Source organism: Netta rufina, assembly GCF_964035555.1.
Source record: "Netta rufina genome assembly, chromosome: 1".
NCBI lineage: Eukaryota > Metazoa > Chordata > Aves > Anseriformes > Anatidae > Netta > Netta rufina.
Window position 1 is genome coordinate 162,478,321 of NC_140123.1, and position 20,618 is coordinate 162,498,938.

Below are 20,618 nucleotides of genomic sequence, written 5' to 3' on the forward strand. Positions count from 1 at the left end.
ACCATCTTGTGGGTTGTAGCATGCATTTCTTCTTACCACTAGGATTTTTGAAATGTTTCTATGAGTCCTGTCTCATCAGTACAAAATGTAGCTTGTGAGCTGGTGAATGTTTCATTCTCCTTCACAACTTCCTACCCAGTTAGGTTCTTGTTTTTCCTGATTCGTTGATGTGATATTAGGTCTGGCAGTTTGTCAGAGGCTCTGACAACTCTGTGCTCATTCCATCGTTTGTGGTGCAAGATTTGTTTCACTTTAGAACAGAGCAGTAGCTGGGTTCTAAGTAGTAAACGTTTAATTACAAATACCCAGTAGTAGGGAAGTTTCTTCAGTGCTGCATAAATGATTTTTCACAACTGTGATCTAACTTGAAAGGTCCTACTGGCAGAACTTTTTCCTTGCTGCAGAAGGCAAATGTTAAAATTCTCCAGTGCAACTTTGTGTACATGGGTGTTCATCTTTTGCTGTGTCACCTAACAGTAACAACAACTGCGTTTTACTGGAGTCCACATTCAAAACCTCTTTTTTTTTCTACTGTCTCTTTCCTGAAGAACCAAAATGAAGGCTTTGCTATGCTGGAAGTAGAAACACTTGTTAGGCTCCTGCTGGTCTGCTTGAGGACAGGACTTTAGGTGCATACAGCTTTGAACTTCTAAGTAAAAAATAAATAAAGCAACTGTACAGGTTTTCTTTACCTTTCATTTTGGGTATAAAACTCATTTTAACTGACATTTCAAAATTAATTTTAGTATAGAAGTGACTTTATGTTGCAGTGGACATAAGTGTATTTTAAATCTGTTAATGGATTAAAAGTCTCGTTACTTGGCTCCCTCTTGCAAGGGGGAGAATCACAGTTGATAACAGGATATGTCTTCATTGCTCACTATCTGATCGACTCATCTCTAGTTCAAATGTGTACAAAGCGAGGATGAGATCTGTAACTCAGTCAGGGTTTTCATCTCTCTGCCTGTAGTGTAGTATGTGAGAATAACAAATCTTACGATACTAACTGATATTTGAGGGTAGCTAGTAATATCATTTTTTTCTGGAGTATAAAACAGCTATGGGAGCTTCCACATTTTGACTTAATATGTAGAGAACATGTTGGATCACGTAGTAATAATGAAAGGGGCAGCAAGAGTAACATGTATTAAAAAAAAAACAGCTCTTGAAAGCTTAGTCCTTAAGAATACAGCGCTTGGACAATAGCACCCAAACACTAAAAGTAGCATCCTAACTGAAGCAAATGAAAGGCTGAATGCAATAGAAAGAGCTAGAGAAATTGAAGACACATCTTTTGTATCAAGTTTTTAGCTTATAGTGTTATTGGATGGTAATGTTATTTGAATGCATTTGGTTGCAGATATTTCAGCTCACTTCAGTTTGTATAAAACAACTATTTTCAGTGATAACTTTGGCTTCAAGTCTTCTTTTGAACTTTTTTCCAGATGGAATGTTGTCTCTGAAATGAAATAAAATCTTTTAAAAGGGATGTAATTACGGCTTAAAACTGGAAACGAAATGAGCAGTAACTTGAATGAACAATGCATTCATCTGACTGGTCTCATGGTCTGCTAATAACACCATGGACTCTTATGCAGAAATAAAACAGCCTCATCAGGGCCAGGCTTGTTAGGTCCTGGAATATAGACATTTTTTTTAAGTGTAAATCATTAGCTAAACCACCTTTAAAAATACCTAGGGGATAAAGCCAGTAATTCTAAATGAGGTGCGTGTAGGCCTAGATACTTGAAGCTGTCAGTGGATTTTTTTTTTTCCCCCCGAGCGGACATGTTTGGACTTCAGCATTGGCATTGCAGCTCAATCTATTCAGTGAAGAAAATGGAGAGCTCTGCCCAGTTTTTCTCCTCTCCCTACCTCCCAATTCTTTTTTTGAAATCATCGCCACTTAAAATCTGAGAAACACTATCCAGATAAATCTATTCTTTTGGATTGTCTGGCACAAGGATTCATTTTCTCAGTGCTTACAATTTTTAAAACACTTTCTTCATAACTTGAACTCTTCTTTTTTTTTTTACTCTTGCCTTTTTCCAGACCGAACAGTAATAACAAAGATGCCTGGCCATCATTACAGAGTTCAAGTAAATCAGCCAACGGCTTAACAATGGAACACAGGAAAACGCCTCCTATATTAGAAAATGGCACAGACCCAGAACACATGACTCCAGATGGTGCAGACTCAGATTTCGGGTAATTGTGCTGCCTTTTATACTTCAGATAGCGTACTTTCTCTCTCACTGACTGGTGTGGAGGGAATGATTGTCCAGTCTCTCTGGTTGGAGAGCTGGATTGAAATCCTGATCAGGTCACAGAAAGCCAAGCTTAGCCCATCCCATGTCAAAATGACTGGTTGACAGGCTGCAGGAGAACCCTAACTTTAAAGCAGTGATGGTACAGGTAGGGGCCAAGGGGAACTGCATAATCAGGCATCAGCAGGTTGTATTAGCTGCCTGCAAAGGGCCGTGGTCCCAGCCAATGCCAAGCCATTTGTTTCTGTAAAAAAGCTTCCACGCAAGTAACGTGCCAGTGGCTATATATCAGGAGACATCACTTGGAAGAGCTTCAAGAGAAGGAACCTGAGTGTTAGGGCTGAGTATCCGTCATCTCTTCACTGTGGTGTGTTCCAAAAACACAACTGCAGAGGTAAGGGTTCCCTGATTATTGCTCAGCAATAGGAATTGAACACAGCAGATTCAATTCCTCTTCTTTGTGCAGAGGATGTAATTCATCTACTTGCAATAACTTCTTTATTGTTAGCCAATCTTATTTTCTTCTTTTGGTAACTCCCTTGAATAGAACTGTTTTCTGCACGAGCGTTACCTGCATTTACTTACAGCAGTCTGCAGTCACGCTGTTACTGTTTTTGTTGGACCACCTTGCATCATACTGGTTTGGGCCCATTCAGAGGTCAGATGAGAAAATAACAAGGTGAACATTAATATTTCAAGAGATGGTGTTGCTGATTAGAGAGCTAATGCATTAACACTGAGTGCTGCTGAAAATGGTACCTTATTTTAGTAGCAGTTTGTCTGAGGTATGGACAGAGATCCAACAGTTGCATCTCAGTAGTGACATGCAGCTTCCTCATCTTTTTTGAAAAGAACGTGCTATATATAGGTAAATGTTGTGACTAATGGATAATGAATCTTACTCTTGAGGACTGAAAGCATATCTTAGAATTACAGGCTGCTTAAGCAGGTCCAAGTGTAATACATATTATTCTTCAGTGTTTAGGCCATCATTAGAAGTTGTCTGTTGCATAGGTTTAGGCTGCAGTGTTGTGACTTTCTGTCAAAGGCTTTGAGAGAGAACGAACTTGGAACATCAGCTCTACAATCAGGATGATTTAATGAAGCATATACAGCAAATTCTTATGCTGTTGATATTCAGAAATTACTGACATAAGGAAGTTTCTTCCAAGTGGAAGAACTTTCTCCGTGCTGTTCAACCGCTTATAAATAAATCTTCACTGGACTAATACTTGTTTGCAAAACTAATCTTCTGATTTTTCTTCTGTAGTCATAAATACTTGACCTTCAGTTAGCTTTATGAATTACCGATATAGCATTCTTTTGCCCCAAAATTGTTTTTGTTAATGGGTAACACTTAAACACTTTCTTCACAATGAAGAAGGATGTATTTTGCTGGGTTTAGATAGTCATCCTGAGAACAAATACTGGAGGAATTGAATTTTGGACCTTGCTCTATGCAATATCGCACTTTGTTTTCAAACAGCCCTTGCTACTGCAACTTGTATCTACAATCTGAAGTCTTTGACTAGTTAAAATATATTATTTTGCACTAACAGATTGAGCTTGTAATTTGAATTGTATCACATTCATGTTCTTCAGGTCCTTGTCTGTAGGACCAGTGTTCTAGGCTGTGTAGTTGGATGCTTGTGCATCTCTTCTTATGGTAGATAAAAATGAAAATATCTTTAAGTTGCAAAGCCATTAGCTTGGTATTTAGTATAACTAAGGCTGCTCACAAGCGCCTGTCAAATCTTCAATCCCAAGGTATGCCATTTTTAGCTGAGTCATGTTAATTCCCAGTGAATAGCTTTCTTAGGTGGTTTTCTGCTGTACCTTATCTTCAGTTCTCTTTATTGGCAGTTCTTTGTATTGTCTCTTCCTTCATTTTTTTTCCCTTCTATCATCGCAAAGCTGTTTTCTCATTTTCTCACCTTGGAACTAATTTCTGCTAGTTAAAGCTTTGAGGCTGATGGAAAGCTTGACTTGCCACCAGGATTAAGTATTTAATTTATTTTCCTATCTCTCCCCAAACTTATTTAGGACTCACGTGGGAACTGACACCATGGGTGTTTAGAAAACCCAACTTTCTCTCCAGTAATAAAATAGATGGAACTGACAACAAATGTATACTGCTATAGTAAGAGTCCTGGTTTTTGATTTGGCTAAGAGTTATTCTGAAGATACTTAAAATTTTCCTTTTGTTCCACAACAGGGGAATCAACAAGCAGAGTGGAAAGTGGTGGGAAGAAAAATTGTGGCAAATTTTTAATCACAGATATTCCAATAAAGTCTAATAAATACTGGACTTTTTTCCTTATCTCTCCCAATTTAATTTTGGTTTGTTTTTCTTTCAAGGTTTTTCTATCACTACAAAATCAAATGTTGAAGTTCACGTTAAATACTTCAATGACTTACTGACTTTTTTCCCCCTCCCACTTTTGCAGCCCTATCGACAAACCTTCAGATTCCCTCAGTATAGGAAATGGTGACAGCTCCCAGCAGGTAAGACAAAGATAAATGCTGTGAATGTAAGAATTGAGTTTGTTTGGCTTGGTACAACTTGTAGTTTCAGAAGGAAATACTTTCTGAAGTATTGTATGACTTCAGTTGAAACAAAAACATGCTACTGCTGACTTGCTTTAGCATTAAACCTTGTACTGAGCTATATATTAACTAAAGGTAATGTTGCCAATAACTTTGAAGATTTTTTTCAACTGTTAGTGAAGAATATTTTATATATAAATGCTCATGACCTAATTGTCTCTCTTCCTTCCTTGCCTGTAGATAACAAACAGTGACACACCTTCACCACCGCCTGGTTTAACAAAACCCAATCCAGTCATACCCATCAGTTCATCTAATCACAGTGCACGGTCCCCTTTTGAAGGGGCTGTAACAGAATCACAGTCGCTCTTCTCTGACAACTTTCGGCACCCGAACCCCATCCCTAGTGGGCTTCCTCCATTCCCCAGCTCTCCACAGACTTCAAATGACTGGCCTACAGCACCAGAACCACAGAGCCTCTTCACATCAGGTACACACACCTCTGTACCCAGCTTCCACTGTTCTATATTGGTTCCTTTTTGCAGCCGATGCACTGTAGAACCACAAAGTCTAGGATATGCTTTATATAACTTTCCACCACTTCCCAAATATTTGAAATGTTTTTCTACAGTACAAGTGAATTGCACTGACATAATAATTTCTTCTAAAAGAAGCTTTACAGAACTTTCAAACTGCATGGCTAAATTTTCAAAGTGCTTTAGTTTTTCTTAGCCACGTGTCTTTTTAAGTAATAGGATGAGTGACATGTATTGTACGCTACAGGTTTGTTATTAAAATTAATCTGTTTATAATCTGCAATTCCAATATCAGAAGCTGTGCAGTAGAATTCCACATGTTCTTTAGTATCCTGCATAGTTACCTGAAGCTGCCTAATCTTTCTGAAGTGAGGTTGCATACATTCAGAAAAGATAAAAGTACTGTTAATTGCAGCAATTGAAAGATACAAAATACCACTTTACATGAATGAAACATCATTTTAGGAGTATTGATATAGTCTTGGGAGTGGTTATCATTTATAGGGTTTCCAAATTAGAAACCTAAGGGATGTGTTTGAAAATTAAACAAAACAAGATCAGTAATAAATAGAATGTAATGATGCTTTGGGATAGAATAACATTTTACTTACCGGCTAATCTTCTAATGCTCATCTCCTTCTCGAGGTCATAATCCTGTTTGTAAATAATATTACCAAGAAAATTACCTGCTGTTAAAGCACTGTATGTACCAGTTTTGTGAGGATTAAGTAGCAGTGGGAGACAATTTCCAGGTGTTTTCTTTCATAATTGATACAAAATATATGGCTGCTATTAAAGTGAAAGTATGATGGACAGGGGTTTTTGTCTGTCTACCAACACTTCTAATCTGAAAATGAAATTGTAGGTTTGTTTTCTGAGAGGATGCTAGACTTAATTTTAATGGTACCTAAGGCAGCAGTCCAGGTTCCCTGCCAGCAGAGGGAGTTGTTGTAAGTGATAGTACCTTGTAGTCATCAGCTTTCTTCACTACAATTTTTAAGGAAAAATATGGTGAAAATAGGATCAGCGTTCTCTGAACCTGAGCTAATAAACTTAACCAGTATAATACAATGAAGTGCTAACTGCAAGTGCAGGGAAGACCAACTCTTCTGCCATGCTGCTTAAGAATATTTGCCAATATCTTGTAATGCAGTTCATTATTTCCTTTGTTTAATCGAAGCACATACATCAGAATTTGGCTTTTTGTCATAATAGCAGATGCTGTGTTTTAACCACTGCTCAAATGTATCTGAGAGGGAATACCCCCACCCCCAGTTCTTTGCACAGCACAGTTGAAGCACAGCGTTAATGTTTAAAGAGAAATACTGAACTGAATAACAACTTTAAACTCTGGCCACACTTCTCTCCAGTAATTTGGGTGGAAAGAAAGTCCTAATGCTTGGTTTCTTTCTACTCTGCTTTTACTGAAAAATGCTTATTTCACAAAAGCTTTTGTGCAGTCGGAGCAGTTCTGTAATAAAACTACTACTTGCTAGTTCTACCACTTCAGCTTAAGTAGAAATCTATTACAGTCTGGTCTGAAAATAGATTTCCAAGCTGATAAAATGGAGTGTGTCTTTGAGGAATTTACAAAGAAATATTACATGAAAGATAAAACTGGCAACATAAATTATACTGAGGCTGAGATTTTTGTATGGGCAAATACTAATTCTTGTTCTAAATCTTATTCCTCTCCAACAGAAACTATACCAGTATCTTCCTCCACAGACTGGCAAGCGGCTTTTGGGTTTGGTTCCTCCAAACAGCAAGAGGACGACTTAGGGTTTGACCCCTTTGACATCACCCGCAAAGCCTTAGCAGACCTGATTGAGAAGGAACTGTCAGTCCAAGACCAACCTTCCCTCTCGCCCACATCTCTTCAGAACCCTACCCCACACACTACAACTGCCAAAGGGCCAGGCTCTGGATTTCTGCATCCTGCTGCACCCGCAAATGCCAACTCTCTCAGTAGCACCTTTCCACTCATGCCACAGAGGTTCCCACAGTTTCAACAGCATCGAGCAGTTTACAACTCCTTCAGTTTTCCAGGCCAAGCAGCTCGCTATCCTTGGATGACCTTCCCACGCAATAGCATCATGCACTTGAACCACACAGCAAATCCCACCTCAAATAGTAATTTCTTGGACTTGAATCTCCCACCACAACACAGCACAGGTCTGGGAGGGATCCCTATATCAGGTAGGTGAATCAGGACAGCCGTGAATATGACTTAATGCGTACTTTCAGTTTCTGAGTCAGGACAGGAAAAGGTAATAGCCAGCTACAAGTGGTAGAACTGTCTCTCAACTGTCATACTAGGCTTATGAAGAGAGGGAGGAACATCATTTTCAATAGACCCTCTCCGTTTAAAAAAAAAAAAAAAAGTATCTGGATGTTTAGCCTTGTAATATTGAGCTTTATAAGGAAGGTGGAGTATTCTGTGCCCGCTTAATTTTGTGCCAAAATAGACTGGTATTTTGGTTCTTCAGTCTTGCCAAACTGGCTTTCCTTAAGGGTAGGCCATGAAAGTAAATCGTGACTTCTGTGTTGGTGTGAGGTGCTGACCAAAATTACTGAAACTGCAAAAATGTAATGATTTGTGCCACATGTCTTGGCTGGGGTTGTTCCCTCTTGTGCGTAACCAAATGGATGCATAGTAAAACGTTCAGTGCTGTTCATTTCTGTACTTCAGATGGCCTTAGTAGTATCACATATCACTCTTTCACTGAATGGATGCTTGTAATGTTTGTAAGAGGCTTCATCCTGATTGTAAGGCTTGTGATGTTGGAGGAAAATAAATGTGCAATCAGGTGGTTTGCTGCCCTGAATTAGCTGAGAGGATCCTGCAGCAAGCTTTACAACTAAGGAGCTAACTTTGACAATAATTGTTCTGATTAAAACTTCATTTCTAGAATTTCTAAATCCTTCTGCAGCTCCTATATGGCTTGGCCCACCCAAAAATTATTTTTCTATTGTATTAGGTTTATAAGGAAGTGCAGAAACTCTAAGTTCTTTGTAGCCTTGACATGAAGAAAATGGTCTTGAGATGTTGCCGATGGTAGTTTCTTTAGGTGGGGTTTGAAGTACTAGGTATACTGTAAGGAGGTGACCTAGAACAAGTCACTTTGGTTTTGATGCTCTAGTGCAAGAGCTAATTCTGGCTGTTCCCTTGTTCTTTGTCCTCTTTGGAGGCTTATTGAAGCTGTGGTACTGCCCTAGAGTTGTCTGTTTCATAGTATAACTATTTTGTCCAGATGACAAATGCAAGTAGTTCAAAGTCTTTATGCTAGCAGTGACAAAGATTTAAAACAAAAATGGGGAGGGGGAAGAGTTGATGTTGAGTCAAAAATGCAGCACCTATAGCACTGCAGACTGTTGCTCTCTCTCCCCTAAACTGCAGAGAACTTACAGGAAATTTTCTTGTCTTTACTGCTGAATTGTAAAACCCTCCTCGTCAAGAGCATGGTAACAGTGCTTAATCTTGTGGATTAAGAGCACAGGAAGATCCTTCAGTGTTGAAAACTGATCTGTTTGCAATGTAGGTTATTCTCAAGTTTGTCAAAGTATTTTTTTATTTTTTTTTAAAGGCATTATTTTAATTGCCTTTGACAGTTTGAAAGTAGAAGGCTTGGTACTCCTGAAGAGCCAGTTGTGTGCTCTGGTTGATGCACGCAGCCCATGTCACGTGCTTTTCCCATATGTTTTAAGGTAACAGAGATGGTACTTGAATGTATCCTTTTTTGTATACAACTGCTAGAACCAATTAATCTCAAAATACTTTTGGCAGATACAGTGCTGAGAACAGAAAGCAAACATCTGCTGTAGTCTCTATGGAAAGTTCCTTTGAGTTGGTTTTAAACTTGTTATAGAAAAAACACTGTTGCCTGGTTCACAATTAGATAGCATTAGCAGCTGCTATGCAAATGCTTCTCAGCTGATCTGCATGTCAGTTCACTCTTTTCAAGGTACATCGGATCTGTGTGAACACAGATTACTGCTTTTTCCTTGTCCTGTTGTCAAAAATCAGCTGAAGTGTCAAGTAGGTCTGGTATTGCTTATGCTAGTTCACAGAGTTTGTACTACTTGTATAGTGTTTAGTGTCTTGGGTTTCCTGCAGTGATTCTAACTGCTTCAGAAATACAGTTTGGAAATCAGGAGGTGCCCTCATGCCTCTTTTGATATATTGACTTGCTAGTTTCCAATTCATTGAATTCATTTTCAAAACTGTATCTAGTGCACAAGCTTTACAACAAAGTGTTTTGTGAAAGGGTAATGCCTGTTCTTTACGCTTGTTTTTAGTCTCCCAGTAGCAAGTATGTAATTGTAGGACTTCCCTAGTTTCCATATTTGATTTATGGATTCAGGGAGGCAAGTTGCATATGAGGCACTGGAACAGGCTGCCCAGGGAAGTGGTGGAGTCACCATCCCTGGAAGTCTTCAAAAGACGTTTAGATGTAGAGCTTAGGGATATGGTTTAGTGGAGGGCTGTTAGCGTTAGGTCAGAGGTTGGACTCGATGACCTTGAGGTCTCTTCCAACCTAGAAATTCTGTGATTCTGTGAGTAAAGAAACCATGTAGGCATGACTTTTTTTAGTGGTTTATAACAGACTCTAGCTGGTGTAGAAAGGCCTTCTGTATCACTAGAGCCATTTAGCAGTATGGAGGAATTAGCTGCAGTATATCTGAAGCTCCTGTTAGCTTTGTTCTTAGTCTGTATTAAGGTATTTTAGAAAATGTTACCAACTTGGCTGTTTCAGATATAACAGCAAAAGAAACGGAGTGTAAACAAAACCTTTATGTTGTTTTCTAGCAGAGACTCCAGTGCTGTCAAAGTTGCATGTTTGCTGAGGGATCTCATCAATGTTTTTTTTACAAACCATAAAAGACCATAAATTCCTAAAGAAGATGATACTGGACAAGCCATTTAAAAAAAAAAAAAACACATTTCTCCTGTGCATCATTCTGTCTGCTGTGCTTAACCAACCCTTTTCAACTTTTCCACTCAATTTATGTGAAAACAAGCAGCCCTTAAACTCTTCAAAATAAATTGTTTTTCAAAGTTAGTAAGCTACTTCCTAGGCTTTCTAAGTCGCAATTTTAGCTGGTTTCACTTAAGTGTATTTGTGTTTTTGAAGCTTGTATGAAAAAAGAAATGTCTTCTGAACTCCTGCTGCTTCTGCTTTATGTACAGATTGGTATTCCCATGAATGTGAAGTACTTGTGTTTGACATGTTAAATGTAATATTTTAAAGGTGCCTTTTTGTCTAGTTTCAAATCAGATCTGTGCTGTATTTCTAATTCCATAGCTCCAAGTTGAGCTATTTGGCAATGCACGCTAGATTTAAATGGAAGGGCACAGGTGCTACCTAAATGAGAGCTTAAAACATTTAAAAAATAATTTATATGTGGAGCATGGTAGCCTGTTTCTCAGTGGTAGTACTTACTAAACTTACTCTGCTGCTACCAGTGAAGTGACACAATAGATTTCATAGTAAAATTATGCATATACTTGAAATTTGCCATATCCATCAGACATGATGTTGTCCCCAATCTATTTCAATGAACTTTTTAGGGCCAGTTTAGGCTTTAGTGGAATGGGTTAGATGGCTTAAATATGCCTCAGGATAAAAGTTCAGTGCCTTCTTTCTGGACAGAATGGTTGTTGCTAAAAGCAATCTTACCCTGGATGGTGTGGGGAGGGGCTCTCCTTTATGCGGCGGATAATGACTAAGGAAAGATGCACCAGCAGCACCATGAGTAGATGTGTGCCTTTTTTAATATTACTGCAGGCTATCAGAAAGCTTTGATAGTTGATACACTGTCATCTTTGCTGCCTTACCTGGTTTGATGGTCTAAAACAATGTAGTATTGGGTCACAGAATAGAGTAGGGCTCTGTTTTGAGACAGATGATACAATGAGATGCATGGCTATAAATAATGGGAAAATGAAAAATAGTTTAGTGGGTGTTTGGTAGGCACAGATTTTATTACATAGAAAAAATACAGGAACAAATTTACCCAGCTAAAAGTAGGGAAAAAAAATGTAAATTGGCTAACCTCTCCTGACAATTTTATGCAATACGTGAGTAAAATTTTTTGAAACATTGGCTGTTGTTTCATATATTAATTGCATAATTATTATGAATTCAATTCCAAATTAGGAGAAAATGTAATTGTAAAAACTTCTCAATTCAGTTACAATGAGATGGCTTAATTCTAACTTTTCCAGGACTAAAGGTACATAACAGTGTGTGTATTATCTGTTCCACAGATACTAAAAATCTATGATACTTGAAATAGTCAAGTGGATATAGAGACAGTTAGGAAGCATAAAGACTTAAACCCTGTCTCTAGTAGTATCAGTGCAACTTAAACAGTGCTGTCTCATGTCCCTTTATTTTGTTGCAGTGCTTGAGAGAGCATTTTGTCACGCTTTTCCTCTTGGTCTGACAATGTGAAAGGTTTAATGCCAGTTTTAAGTTAAGTATAGGTGCTCATACACTTAAGAGTAAGATGCATTAGGCCATTAATTTTCTGTTCTAAGCCTTTAAAGAAGACTGCTTGCTCCCTTGATGGTCTTCGGTGACATTTGGCTTTCTGTCAAGCCAAAGCACTGCAGCTTCATGTTGTCTTTTCTGTGCTCCTGATAAGATCTATGGCTGCCTGTAGCTGAAGCCTTTATCTGATTAGGTGTAAATATTGAAAACAGTGAATCTGTTGAAAATCTGAACTGAAGCAACTAATTGCTTAAGTGCTGGGTTTGGCACCTCCGAAGGCCTGCATCCTTCCAGAGCACAGAGCAGCTGCTTTCTGAAATTGATGTTATGCCAATGTCGAGATTGCTGCTTTCTTGAAAGTAGAGGACTGAACACTGCTTTTAAATTGTTGTATAAATAGGGTGGTTTAGAAATGACCCTCGTCTATTTCCGACATTGTTTTTACTGACCATTGCAGAGATCCCATGTGCTGTTTTCATCAGCAAATACGATGCCATTCTTGGTCTAATCTCTGCCATTGAATATTCTGCTCCTCTCATCACTTCTTATGCCCAAGGTATCCAGTATCTTGTCATGGGGATTCTTGGGCCTTTTCCCTTTCTCCCAGCTTATTTTGGAAATCCTTTATTCCTGCGTGCATTCCCCACCCCTGAAAGTCAGAGCTTACTTACAAGCTCTGTCTCTTCCTCCCTTTATTTCCAGTCCTGATTAATTTTGTATTTCACTAGTGAAGAGGTGAAATGCTCAGCACCATATGTAACAAATTCAATTGGAAACAAATTTTTGGCTTGCTTGCTTCCCTTACTCCAGAGGTGCAAGGAGGTATTTTTAATGCTGCTAGGTTTAAAATACAGTGTATGGAAGTGAGATTTCTGATTTATTTTTAAAATATTAAATCTGTAGCCAATTTAAATCACATGGTTTAAAGCCTGCTGTGAATATTCATTATCATACCTCTGTTACCTTGTTCATCAATTCCCATATACTTTATGCATTCACTAGTAAGTCCTGTCTTCCATAGCAACATAATCTTGTCATTCTTTTTGAAAACTTCATCCCCAGCACCTATCCTTCAAGTCTTGCCATTTCTCCAACTGTCTTAAAGTCTCATTTGACCTCCCCCTGCCTCGGTGCCTTTTTGGTGTTGATACAGCAACTGTTTTAAAATCCTATGGAATTTTTCTTAAGATTGTACAGGAGATAATGTTCCAAATAAAGCTTACTGTATAAATACGTATTCCTTCATCTCTGTGAGCTTGGTTCAAGCTCTTAATAAATTTTTGAAAATGTTTAATCCTAAGATTATTAGGGATGGCAGTTAAGGACAGGCATCCTGCTTTTCTTTTTGCCTGTTTTTTAAATGTCTAATTTTCCTTTGAAAGAAAAATGTGACGATGTAAATATAAAAATAAAAACCCTCCAACTTTTCTTGGCTGCAGCACATCAGAGGAATGACTAGTCATGTTAACATAGCTAGACTCCAAGCAAATGCTATGTTGGCTGAAATTGGCCCGTGTGGCTCACCTAATTTGCACCCTGGCCCATCAGTCCTGACAGCTTTCAGGTAACTCCCCAACAAGAAGCAGGGGAAGCAGACACGGGGAGGGAGTTTCAAGTCAGCCCTTCCTGACTGTTCTGTGTCCCCAGTAGTCTCACAAAGAAGCTTTAGCTGCTTGAGCACTGTGGCCTTTGCCTGTATTTTAGGGGTGGTAGACTGAATTTATTGCATGAAAGCAAGAACTTTTCACTATTAAACTATTTCAGAGCAGTTCACCAAATGTTATAAAAGCTGTATCAAACCAATAGTGGTGTCAAATGAGACCACATCTTGGGAATGGACTTGAAACTTCAAATCTTTCTGGGTCAAGTTGATTTTACAAATTCTAATTATGGCTGAGTTTTAACAAAAAGCACACGGTTCATAAGCTTTCTACATAAATGTATTTCTAAGTAAATCAACTTGAATAGCCACTGAGAAAAGTTGAGCATAATTAAAAAAAAAAATTGTAATAGTTCAGGAATGTAAGTGAAATACCCTAAAGAAACAACAGCAATTAAAAGAACAGTGTTATGAAAAGTGTTTTTTCCTTCGGAATGACACCAAATCTCTCTTTTCTCTGCTTTGTCATCTCTTTGTTCCTTCCCTGTCACAGCCTCGGTTGAATTTTAGCTTGTTCCCAAAGATACCAATTTAAAAACTATACCTACATATGTGTATATTTGAATTTAAAGTGGGTCATCTCTGTTGGAGGATACTATTTAGTAATCAGAATTACTGTCATGATGGGGGGTTTGTTTTTCTTTAGGTTTCTTGAACCTTCTCACAGAATGAAATATATATACACCTCAGCTGTAATGGTTGCATACATGGAGAAATTAAAAACGTGCCTGTAACTTCTTAATGTATGCATGTACTGTACTAATGCTGTTCTCGCAGCCTTCATCAGTGGATTGGTTAGGAATTCCTGGAATCCTGAATTCGTAACTGTATAGGCTCTTGCTAATTATTGATCATGACACTGAAGATCAGTTTTCTTTACCAGTTCTAGTTACTGTATTGACCATGGGGAATATCCCGTGCTTTGTTTTATACTCACATATGCATGTACCACAAGTACATGTAAAGGATTTTCATTTGAGGTCAAAGCCTTTTTTTTTTTTGTTTTTTTTTTTTTTTTACTAACAGTTAGGATAACCTAGTAAGATTGAAATCTGATGCAGAAACTAAGGGTAAGCAGCAGGTATACTTAAGTGAAAATTGTTTTTTTCCCTCAGGTAAATGGAAATTGTATGTCTTTTGGATTTCTAAGTCCAGTTTTCCGTGTGTAGGATTCTTCATTGCAGTGCCTTTAACAGTCTTGATGAGATCAGTTTAGGTTTACATTAAGATTTGGTATTATCAGTGATGAGAACTGCATTTAGTCTTATGAGATCTGTTCTTGGATGAGGAATTGGCTCACACGAAAAGGATATTTACTGACTAAAGTGGAAGTACTACAGAATGTCATTATTGCAGGTAGGACAGTGGACCCCAACTTGATTGAGGTCGTACACTGGAATCCTATATGCTTTCAGCAATAAATAATTAAAAAGTAATAAAAATGCTGGAATAGTCCAGGATACTCTGAAAACATCTGATTTGAAGTCAGCATGTTTTTCAAAGTGAGCAAGAATCTTGATTTGAAATTTTCTTAGGGCTTAGAATTAGGTGGCTGGCTGCTATAATTATATATTAGATTTGGTCTCTTGAACTGTGGTAAGTACAAGTCAGTCACAAGGGCAGAATACTAATACAAAATTGCTTTTCTCAAACCTGATTTAAGTTCTGACACTGCACATACAAGTAAATATGAATCTTCCTATTGAATATCTGTCTTAATAGTTACTTAGTCAAAGAAAGCTTAAAGGTTATACTGTCAGACCTTCAGCAGAAAGGAAGATTATTTAGAAAAGTTTTTTCTCCTTCAAAATGTATAGTTTAGAAATCAATATATTCTTGTACTTGATAGTTTGCTTTACTGGCATCTTTAAAAAAAAAAAAGTGCAGTTTAAGTGAAAAAGAGTGCCTTTCTGATTTACATGACATCTATTAAATTGGGTAGATTTGGGATTAATATAACCATAGAAATCAATGTGGTATTGAGATAAAAGCTGCCTTACTTGCATTACTTCAAAGTTCAGAGTAGAGTAGTGCTCTTTATTACCAAATCCAATTTTGTGTCTCTGTACATGTATTGCTGTTTCCCTTGCTCTGTGAGTTCGTGACCGTAAGACTTTCCTGTGAAACCTGCTCTGGGGAATGATATTTAGAAAGCTGTTTTCCTCGATCACCAACTTGCTTCTGGTGCTTAGAGAATGTCTGTGAGGCTTTTACATGTTTTCCATGGCAGCTTTATCTTCCAGTACTCCTGTCACTTCGTATCTCCCTTACATGAAGTGGCTACTTGTATCCCTGATGAGCAGTGCTGCTGTTCAAATGTGGACAGATTCAATCTTACTCTGACAGTGATGTTTTCAGGCCATCGTGAATCTGTGTGCTGCTTTGGCATTTAGTTTAAGCATTGTACGTTTCCTAGAAATCCCAAACACAGAATCAATGAAGTCTGAGAGTGAAATCCTTCAGACCACAGCAGTATGAGCAGAATTTTACGCACTCAATTTCATGAGCAAACAAGCTCACTTGTATTAAAGTGACACAGGTATGGTTTTATCATCACTGTTCTGATGATGATAGAGACTTTGAATGAAAGGTTTTTGAATTTCTCTAGTGTGATGGGAATCGCTTCATTTTAGGATGGAGCAAAATGTCCTCTCCTCTCTCCCCCTACAGAGTGAAATATTGGACATATTTTTGCAAAAGAGAAATGCCAATAGTAGAGAGGAGTCTTGAGCTGAAAATGAAGAAGCCTCTATCACTTCAGAACAGGTTAAGGACCTGTTTCGTGGAAGTTTCATGGAAAGCACAGGCTACCTGTGGTATCTGTTAAAATAGTAGCACAGAGTGCAGGCTGGGACTAATAGGGATGTCATACCAAGGGTATGCTTTGGTGGTGGCCATGCTTAGCTCTGATCAAGTAGGGAAAAACTCCTGGTGAACTCCTTCAGGTCCTTTCTTGTTCCTTTTTTTTTTTTTTTTTTTTTCTGTCCTGGGCCCAGCTTTGTAAATCTGGTTGTTTTGCCAAGGCTTCAAAACTGTTACTGTACTACAGTGTCCTTGAAGCTTTCATAAGGGCCTCCTAACAGGTCATTGCAGTGGGCGTTCTGGTCCTGAGCACACCTTGGTGTTCTGTGTGCTTCTGTTCCTAACTTGTGCAGTTACACAACGCTGCTAAGAGGTTTATTTTTCCCTCATACAGTGGTTTCCCTCTGAATTTCTTCTGCTTATTTGAGGCTTTTCTGTAGCACTGTTGTATGCCTCAGTCACACACGTGGCATACTGATGGGTTCTTCAAAAATAAACAAACAGTTGCAACCCAGATTTGCAGGACTGTTTGCTCTCCAGGAGGACCAGAACAGTTAGGACTCCTGGCATAAAGATATTTAAGTTTTATGCAATTAGTACAATCAGGCTCTTATATTAGCTTGGAATATAATTTTGGCAAAGAACTGCACTTGCTTTACATTCATGTAATGTGATGGTCTTGTGATCTTTGTTAGTTATTTAAGAATGTGCTGATTGAGCCTTGATACAGATTTGATCATAGTCTCGTATTGGATTTAGGACAAAGATTTGAAAGGGTCCAGTCTTTGTAGGACGTTGATTTCAGTGGGTTTGCCTCCCACCAAATAAGCTGGGAGACGTGCTATCCCATTGTCCTTGATATAAAAAAGATCAAGTGGGGTAGCCAAATTTGAAATACCTTTGTGTTTTAAATGGTCTGCATTGTAGTGTTGTCTGTCAGAATTCACAAAGTGGTGAAACTTGGAGGAAGCAAGCTTCCTCCCAAGTACTGATTATGTACGATGAACCAATGCTTTTTTTGCTTGCCTATCATCCCCTTTACTGTCTCTTCCCCAAATACATGTCCTTCTACCTGATATGAAGGAACAACGTCAAAACATGTCAGATAAAAAAGGCAGTGCAGTAAGACTAGCAGACTGGCTGCTAGGATGTCATGACGGGGCAGTGACTTCATTAACAAATCATGAAATCACCAGCTTTATACAGATCAGACTTCCCAGTCGTATTCTGTTTTAAAATAACTAAGTGTTTTTGCTTTATGGTGGATGGATAAACAGGTTATGTCTGTGGTGAAGCATTTCTCTTCCCCTTGTTGGCTCAGTTTAAGACAATTGTTAACTGTTCAAATTTAGGTACAAGCGCTTCCATTCATGATGACATACTACATCGGAAACATGGAGAAGTTCAGTGCCAGAACTGTGGGGTCTGTTTACCTCTGAAAGCGCAGGTTTCCATTAGAGCAGATGGGATTATGGAATGCACATTAAGAGAAAATTAAGTTTAATATAGTCTGTGATCTGTCTGTGAGCCCTTTTTTGTGCAAATAGTGGCGCTTTCAGGGGAGCTTCACTAGGTAATTCTCTTGTCTGGGGGACAAGGCTGTGGGGTGGGAAGGGAGGAGGCTCTAAAATGCTTCCAGTTTATCTTGGTGTATAAAACCTTTTCATTTTTGTGAACTGTATTTGGATTCTGTCTTCCCACTGTCCCTTGACATCCTGCTTTAAATTGGGGTGAGGCTGTTGAAGGAGACGTTTCCACTCTTTGAGAGAGAGAGGAGTAGCGTGTTGGTTCTCATGTTCATAGGTTATGGTGTCCAACCAAGAAGGCTGCTAGCCAGTTAAAAATTAAACCTATTTGGTAGCAAGGTGTAAAGTTGGGAAAGATGACTTAAAAATGTCTTTTAGTAGATCTGTAGTAATGGGAAGCTACCCATTTGTTTATAAACACGGTACTAGCTTTATGGTCAAGCATGAACTTCATTAACAAAACGAATGAACTTGCTGAGAGTCTTACTTACTTTCTGCAGGTGGTGGAAGTACTTTGTGTTTTCACTTAGACTCATGTTTAAAACTTGTCAGACTCCAGCACAGGCATGCTGATATAACTGTGTGGTTTGAGTCTTGCTGGGTGGTGCCCTGAGATTGCTCAGGCACTGATTTGCATCAGGGTGCTTTGTAACTGGCTGTCCTAGCTGGTCGCAGCCGGTAACTGTGCAGTCAGAGTAGTGCAGGAGGCGTTGTAGGGCTTTGCAATCTCTGCCGATCCCATCTACCCATAACCGTCAATGCTTGTAACCCCTTCCCAAATACCATATTGCAAGAGTAATTGCTGCATCTCTCCTTGGAAGCAGTGAGTCTGAGGAAGCTGAGCAACTTTGTTTGCTCGTATCTGTTTGTTGGCTGGTTTGTTTTTTATAGTGCTTCTATTAGGCAAGCCAGAAGACTGTTACAGGCACCTGAGTGATGTCGTGCTTGCTTTTTCTTTATCAGAGAGCAGTATTTTTTTTTTTCATAGCTTGCTTTTTAGTCACATAAAACACAGCTGTCTGGGAAAGTAGCATCTCTTGGAATTTTCTCATTTGCTTGTACCTAGGAGCATGAGATTTAAATAAATTAAAAATATATAAATATTGAATCCTTTTAGAGCTTCGATCTCTTGCATTCTGTGATTGTAAGTGGATTTTGTACTGACAGTTGAGATAAAGGACAGTTCTCCTGTGTCTGTCTTGTCTTCTGTTACAGTAAATACTAATGGTACACTGTGCCTGCCTTGCAGCCCGTCACTTCAACAAAAAGTGCCAGCCTCTTCTGTTCTTTGAAAAGGTTCCATGGAAAAATCTCGTATTTCAAATGCTTGTTATCCTTCTGGACTCTTATGTACCCAGTACTCTGTCGTTTTGTATATGGCAATAACATGACAATAGTCAATATTTTTTTCTTAGCCCAAGGTAGCCTAATACCATACCATATTTATTTCCCTATCCCCTTTCTTACAAGTTGTTTCTTTGTGGTGGCTATGACTTCATTAGACTTTCTTGGTGACATTATTTATCAGTGTGTGTATGCGTACAGGCATGTTGCAGGTGTGTAGCTTATTTGCTGTCTCATGGGCTTTGAGGGCGTATTGGGGTTAGTAACACCAGTGATTATCATCATCACAAGCTTGCAGATCCCCAACTCACAGGTGTTACAAGTATGTTTGCTTACATGTGGTCTTAGTAAGCATCTTGTACATGCTTTTTGCCTCCGCAGTAGAAGTAATTAAAGTGAGCTGTATTTCCTTGCACAAGCCTTTGGAAGCAGTGGTAAGAAAACAGTGGAAACTGATACTGTGCCCTGGGGAGTCTGTCACAGTTCTTTCTGTGACGGTGAGTCGGCTATTTTTGTTCGGAGAGCTGAATTTTGGAACTTATCTCATAGGCTTATGGATGTTGAGAGGATTGTGGGCAAAAATCTATCAAGGATATTTCTGGCTAGCACTTTTTTTTTAACTTCCAAATTTTTCAACCTCAGGATCAAGCAAATATACAGGTCTGAATGAAAAAGTAATTAACACCAAATTATTTAAAATATTTTGTGAGCATTGATATTGCCATGAGTTCTGGAGAGCACAGGAACTGGGTTTGATTTGCAGTAAAAGAAATGAAAGTACAGGTGAAAATCAGCTGCATGCACTATGGCTCCATGCTAAATGAGCTTAGAGCCAGTCACTGATGAGCCCGCTCTTTTCTTCCAATGTGACTTACAGAGCAGCCCCATCGAACACACTTGTTGCTTCACATGGTTGTGTGCACATGGTCATGCTGAAGTTGGGATGCCGGGCTGCTTTTCTCACATCTGTGTGCTAAGGTTACTAAAAGCTGCTCTGAGTTACTTGCTGGAGGCACAGCTGCAGTTCTGTTACTGCCTGGCCTTTTTTCTCCTGAAGCACGTAAAATTTGAATCTGTAGATGGAGCATGCCCATTTAGTAATGGGCAAGCTTTAGGGTTTACTACTACCACATGATTTCTTGCCTCATTATTTCTTTGCTTACTGTAGTGCTCAAGTTCTCTTTCATTTTAGTTGAGATACTTCATGTGCTAACCTCTGAAGAGGGGTTGCTGCACCTTAGCCAGTGAGTGGGGATAACATCAGTCAGCAGTCAAATTGCACTCCACAGACTTGTCCACGCAAATAGGACGGTCTCTGTAGTGCACTCCGCATTTCTGCGTTGTCCCTCTCTAGGCTCCATGTGCAGAAGCAGTCTGGCCACAGATGTCCTAGATTTCAGCTGCTGTCCTGCTGCCTGTGGGCACTGGATCACACAGAT

The 20,618-nt window shown here is 38.9% G+C and overlaps 1 protein-coding gene across 6 annotated transcripts in view; it reads left to right on the forward strand.

Moving 5' to 3' along the window:
* Nucleotides 1-20,618, forward strand: part of CNOT4 (CCR4-NOT transcription complex subunit 4) — a 73,466-nt gene that overhangs the window by 48,897 nt on the left and 3,951 nt on the right. For 4 of the 6 annotated variants that reach the window (XM_084306888.1, XM_084306892.1, XM_084306889.1 and 1 more), the window contains exons 8-10: nucleotides 4,715-4,772; nucleotides 5,055-5,304; nucleotides 7,052-7,549. In XM_084306888.1, coding sequence (XP_084163014.1) covers nucleotides 4,715-4,772; nucleotides 5,055-5,304; nucleotides 7,052-7,549 — 806 coding nt within the window. Of the gene's footprint in view, nucleotides 1-2,052; nucleotides 2,209-4,714; nucleotides 4,773-5,054; nucleotides 5,305-7,051; nucleotides 7,550-20,618 lie in introns of all 6 variants that reach the window. The other 2 variants (XM_084306891.1, XM_084306890.1) reach the window with 1 other exon arrangement.